Here is a 6005-nt window from a genome sequence, read left to right as displayed (position 1 = left end):
AACAAATATGGATAAGCCCTGGGTGTCATGCTATGCCTTTATTCCACTGCTATTCCAGATTATGTAGAGTCAGCTGTCCCTCTTCCTGCAAATCACTCTTGGTTTTCCTGTTAGATTTCCCAGTGGGCTGAGTAGAAGCTTCCCATGCCCAGCAGTCTCCCCTGTGCTGCCCTTCCTGTAGTGCCCCCAGCAGAAGTCTGCAATTGAGAGAAGAACCTAGCCCCTGATCTTAGACTTCGTAAACACCACAGGATCAGGGCTTCCTCTTCTACATACCTCATTTGAACCCATGAAAAAGGAGACCGTGGCCACCTAGTGTGGTTGAGGGTAGCGGAGGGAACGCTGTAGAGGAGACAGGCCGTCAGCTCAGTGGTTGCCTGCTGTGCTAATGGCGTGTTGCAGAAGGAGGCTTTTATGGAGGAGTACCAAAGAAGATGGAGTAATACAACTCTCCCACAAGCTGCCTCGTTGCAGTCTGCACAGGGCCGTGGACAAGTTCAGGCCTCGGTTTGCCCAGGGACATAGTTATAGTCTCATTTCCAGTAAAAAGGTGAGCCATCTATTGTATGGAACAGATGGGGACCTCAGACGTTTTCCATACCAAAGTCTACAATGCTTTGGACACAATCAGCTATGGCCTACAGCCTTCTCTCAGCTTAGCTTCAGGGGTAGGCAGCTTAATAAGCTGGTTCAAAGTCTGGAATGGACAAAGCTTGCAACTTCTGGAGAAGTTTCAAACCTTTTCTCTCTTGGCTCATAATTCTCTAGTGGCTGCTGACTTTGCTGTGCATCTCCGTGGCTGATAACCCACAGGGGAAGAGCCCACCTGGTAAATATTTGACTGGATGAGTTCATCCAAGGGCAGAGTCCTTAAGCCTGGGAGCTATGGGGGCTACAGTGTTTGCTAGTGCTCCTTCTCCTCCCATGAGGTACCATAACTTCTCACAGGCACATGTGGGAGTCACTGGCTCTCTGGGAATAGATTGGAATAGACTGAGATTTAGAAAGATGCTTCTGAGAGTTCAAGGGGGGAACAGAGGGGAGCAGACAGATCTGCCAGAGAGGCCGTGAGCAGGGGTCTTCGGAGCATGTGAAAGCCTTACAAGGAGAGGCAGTAGGGGAAAGCCCTGAGGAGGGCGATGGGGGAGCAGAAGTGTGAGCAGGGCCCGTGGATAGCAGCAGAAGTGGCAAGTGAGGCCTTGGCGGTGGTGTGGGGAAAGGGTGCTTCTGTTTTGTCGTGTTGGCCAGTGTGCGATGACCTTTGCTTGAGCAACCAGTGAAGAGCACACAGTTTACTTGCCTGATAAGTGCAGGGAGGGACTTAGCCTGGCCCTGCAGCTAGGGGCCAGGGAATCTATATAAAGTGCAGGTGGGACTGGAGGGGAGACCTTGCTGCTGTGTTTGGTCCATCAGCTGTGGAAAATGTTCCGCTTCTTCAGTCACAGCAAGCGCTGTTTGCAAGTGAAGCGAGTGCTGCAGAGACGGGAGCAGCCCCCATGGCCGGCACACCATGTGGCAGCAACCCAGAAGGGCAGGTGAGTGGTAGTTTTTGGAGTTTGCCTTTCGGGATACAAGAGCACTTTTTCCTTTGCCTCTTTTGGGAATCAGGGCCGAGCAGTTGCTTTCAGCTGAGACCCAGCAGAAGGGCCATTTGAATTGGTGCTTCCTGGGTGGGGACTTGACTTTCTCTGGAGTGAATTTCTGGGCTTTGCTGTGCGGACAGCTCTGATGCTGAAGAGGGGTGGGTATCAAGCCCACCAGCAGCAGCTGTAACCCATGCTGAGATGTGGGTTTGTGCTCTGGAGGAAGGAGATGGAATTCCATGCTGGTGCAGAACCGGGAAGGGACAGGAGCACCATGGGGACAAAGTGGTAATTTTATAGGGATCTAGATGCATGGGGTCATGAATAACAAAATGGAAGAAAGTAATCCCAAGCCCTGATCCTAGGAGGGAAAAAGCCTGGACTTGGTAGGGCTGCATAGGTAATGACATCCTGTCCCATAGCCAGCCAGGGTGGAGTGCTTTTCTAAACTTTGACATGGGTACATCTGGAATATTGGGTTTAATTTTGTGCCCATCCTTATTTGAATGGGGCTAACAGGTGAGGGCATTACTGAGAAGAGTTAACAAAGTAATCCAAGGAGGAGGTGTAGAGCTAGATTTTGAAGGGCTAATTATGTACAACCTGGCTAAGAGATGACATAATTCTGATAGTAACATCTAGGGCATATACCTCTTTATACTCTGGCCTGATTTAAGACTCAGTGAAGCCAAGGTAAGATTTTTCATTGACCCTCAAACACCTTTGAAGGCAACCTTTTCAAATATTAGCCAGATAGTTCACTTATAGTTGTCTCTCCATGGTTGTTGAGAGTACATGCCTAGAAAAGCTAGGGTGGGGAATTAAGAGAAGTACAAATTAGACAGGATACCAGGTGAATGAATTCCTGGTCTGTTAGGCTGTCAGGCAATATCCTGAGGGTGCTGATGGGAACCCCAGCAGTTTGTGCTGGAAAAATTCTTTACAAGCTGGAGGATCCAAAAGGGTATTCATTACTAGGGCTATTTTTATTATATAACACAAGGGACCCTGCCCTAGGGAGCAGAAATGAATTCTATGGGATGCAGGGCATGAATGAGGGATCCTTTCTGAGGCATGAATCAGAGTAATCATGTTTTTTACATGTGTAGAGAGGGAATGATGTTGCTGCTTTCAGGATGTCTTCAAGAAGGGCATCTCTGAGAGAGGTCATGAACTTAAAAGATTATTGCCTTGAATGAATTGATGTCTCTTTTCTGGCCTTGATTGGGTGAATGTGGGCAGCCAGTTACCGTGGGCCCCAGGAGTTATGGTGTCTTCTCTATCATCTGTATGTGCTTGGTGTAACAGGTTTTCACAGTCTCAGCGTCTGGTGTCCCTCCATTGCTTGTGTGTGTAGACAGCTGGCTGTGTGCCCCCTTGAAGTGTCTCAGGTCTGTTCTCTGGCCTTGAATAGATGAGCATGGGCAGCCAATTACCATGGTTCCCAGGGGCCAGTATTTGGTTGGCATAATAGATTTTCAGTCCTCAGGTACTTAGTGTCTCCTCTGTTGTCTGTATGCATGTACAGCTGGCTGTGTGCACTCTTCAGGCATCTGGGATCTCTTTCCACCATGTACCACAAAGATTGGCAGTGCTCTCTTTGTTTGCAGTTTTTCCACCACCCCTGTGGATCGCTCATCCCGATCAGACCTGTGGCCAAAGGATGTGGGTATACTGGCCTTGGAGGTGTACTTCCCTTCACAGTATGTAGAGCAGGTGGAATTGGAGAAGTACGATGGTGTGGAAGCAGGGAAGTACACGCAAGGCCTGGGCCAGAGGCAAATGGGCTTCTGCTCAGCCCATGAGGACATTAACTCCCTCTGCCTGACTGTGGTACAGAGGCTGGTGGAGCGCAGCCACCTCTCCTGGGACTCCATCGGCCGGCTGGAGGTTGGCACAGAGACCATCATTGACAAGTCCAAGGCAGTCAAGACAGTCCTCATGCAGCTCTTCCAGGACTCGGGGAACACTGATGTTGAAGGCATTGACACCACTAATGCCTGCTACGGTGGCACAGCCTCCCTCTTCAATGCTGCCGACTGGGTGGAGTCCAGCTCCTGGGATGGTAAGTGGGGTCCAGCAAGGCCTGGTCCAGTGTTAGGAGTGAATGGGCTCCTATCACTCCACCTGGCACTCTCTGTAGTCCAGCCAGGAAAGGTGGCAGATGACAAGTAGTGTGATATTGGTGAGCAGGGGGAATGGATGAGCAATGCCTTTGCCTCATGGTTATGATACTTCAAATTTTTGTCCCTCAAGCTTCTAAATCTAAAGCCCTTGCTGCAGGCTGGATTTGATCATGAATTAGCAGCATATGCCTGAGTCAAATGGAGACATGATGCCACTGTAGTGCTTGCATGAGGTCTGTTTCTATGGAGGGAGATGTAGAAGGCACAGGGTCCCTCATTTCCTGGCCATCTTGGGAGCAGCTCTGAAGAACACCTCCCAGCAGCCTTCCCATCTGCAGCTGCTTAGTAGCACTCCTGATGGTTATCCCCCTTTGCAATGAGGGAAGGAGAGCAACTCTGGTTGTCTCAGTGACTTACTCACTGTCATGATGGGGACCCTGGGAGAGCAGGGTGGGGGCTGGCTCTACAGATTATATAAAAAGTCCTTATCCCTTGCTGCAGGGCATACCAGAAGATGGAGGGGGCTGGGGATGAAGAAAATCTGAGAGCCAGCCCTGCCTGCTCCACCTATGTGCTCTCAGAAGTGTCGAGGAGTCCATGGAGTAATCCTCACCAAATTGGCTGCTTTGGCCAGGAGTCAGGGAAGTTGGTGTTGAGGCCTGCCAAAGCAAGAGGCACTGCCTGTCTAGACTAGCAGTACAGGAATAGCAGGAAGGGGAAGAAACAGAGCACTCCCTCACCCAGTAAGGCCTAGCTCCAGCCCCACAAGCAGGCTGGACTTAGCTTGTTCTGACCTGGAACCATTTCTTAATATTAAGGAATTTCTCCTCTGTTACATAGATATTGCTCCCCTCTCTGTGGAGGTCAGTTTGCATTCAGTGGAGATTGGCATGAGACCAACACTTCCATCAGATCCCTGCTCTTACCCCATTTTGTAGGCAACCATCAGTCCTTCTGGATCATGGTGCATGCATGAGAGGTCACCAAGACCTTTGCCATGTATATGTGGTACATGGTGGGAAGAGATCCCTGATGTCTGAAGTGTGCACACAGCCAGCTGTACACACTTAGGCAGAAGTATGGAGGAGTGGAGGCTGCCGAGCCCTTCCATCCCCAGACCTTCTGACCATTGAGATGAAATCCAAAGGCCAGACTGAGTCTGGACATTCATTGCCTCAATGGCTGTAGTCATATGCATATCCAGGAATCAGATCTGGATCTCCAATGTGACAGACAAGGGAACTACAATAGTGGGTTCCCTGTGTTGGTATCCCCCTATACCTGTGTAGGCAGCTCTGACTGGCTAACCCCCTGCCCATGCTGGCAAGGCAAAAATCAGATGGAGTTTGACCTGCAGACTCTTTTGGAAAGCCATTGTCTTCAATGCATTGTCTCTTTAAATTGGCAGGTATAGGTGTGAACATAGCAGCCATGGGGATGTGTGAGGGTGGGTGTGCACCCTGGACCCAGGGTGTGTTCATGTGCACATGCCTGTCATGAACATGTGGGTAAATACAGAATTAATTGGCATGAGTTAAGCCTCAGGACTGCAGAGCTGCAGGCACACAACATGTTTCTTATGAACTACATTGACTTTCCCCCATAGTAAAGGTGAAACAGGTAGCCAGGGCACAGCCTTACACTGGGGTTCATCATGTTACTTCACAGTAAAGTTACCTTTTAGAAAACGAGGAGTTTTCTATGGTGGTACAAGCTGCACCAGGGTATCAGTTGTGTGTCCTCTCTCCTAGTCAGTGTTATCTTGTTTAAAGCAAACCAGCTCTGCTGCCACCTAGTGACCAGGTGCTATCATGGCAGTCAAGTTTGGGAGGGCTGGTCATCTGCTCCTTACGGTAGAGCAGGGGTGATAAACGTGCAGCATGTGGGCCTCTGATGGACATGGCTGTAGGGAGTTGGGGAGGATCCCCACACTGCTGCAGCCACCTAGTTGCTACTGGCCCCGTGATCTGGCCTGCAAGAAACCTGTAGTGCAGGGCCTGGGCTGACTTCAACTCCTCTGCTACAAATGTATTAGGGAATAAAATTCAGGTAAATTACTATGTAGTAATTCTGGGGCATGTCTGTTCTTGGTTGTCACGGGGGCACTCGGGTGCCCTGTTCCTAAGTAGGAATTAGGGCATCTGCTAATTTCTGTTCAATTTCTTCATCAGCGATCTAGATGATGGGGTGGAAAGTAACCTGTTTAAATTCGCTGATGACACCAAAATTTGGGGGGAGGTGAGCACGCTAGCAGGGAGTGAGAGATTGCAGAAGGATCTGGATAGGTTACAGGGGT

At 49.8% G+C, this 6005-nt stretch overlaps 1 protein-coding gene across 2 annotated transcripts in view; it reads left to right on the top strand.

The window, feature by feature from the left end:
* The first annotated feature begins 920 nt into the window (after positions 1 to 920).
* The window catches only part of HMGCS2 (3-hydroxy-3-methylglutaryl-CoA synthase 2), a 30899-nt gene continuing 25814 nt past the window's right edge, over positions 921 to 6005 (top strand). The window contains exons 1-2 of one of the 2 annotated variants that reach the window (XM_019501980.1): positions 921 to 1535; positions 3194 to 3648. In XM_019501980.1, coding sequence (XP_019357525.1) covers positions 1423 to 1535; positions 3194 to 3648 — 568 coding nt within the window. In that variant the 5' untranslated portion in view covers positions 921 to 1422. The remainder of the gene's footprint in view (positions 1536 to 3193; positions 3649 to 6005) is intronic. The other variant, XM_019501979.1, reaches the window with a different exon arrangement.

This window comes from Gavialis gangeticus, unplaced genomic scaffold (assembly GCF_001723915.1).
Source record: "Gavialis gangeticus isolate Ggan-Ray unplaced genomic scaffold, GavGan_comp1, whole genome shotgun sequence".
Taxonomy (NCBI): Eukaryota; Metazoa; Chordata; order Crocodylia; family Gavialidae; genus Gavialis; species Gavialis gangeticus.
This window is presented reverse-complemented; position numbering and strand designations above follow the sequence as displayed.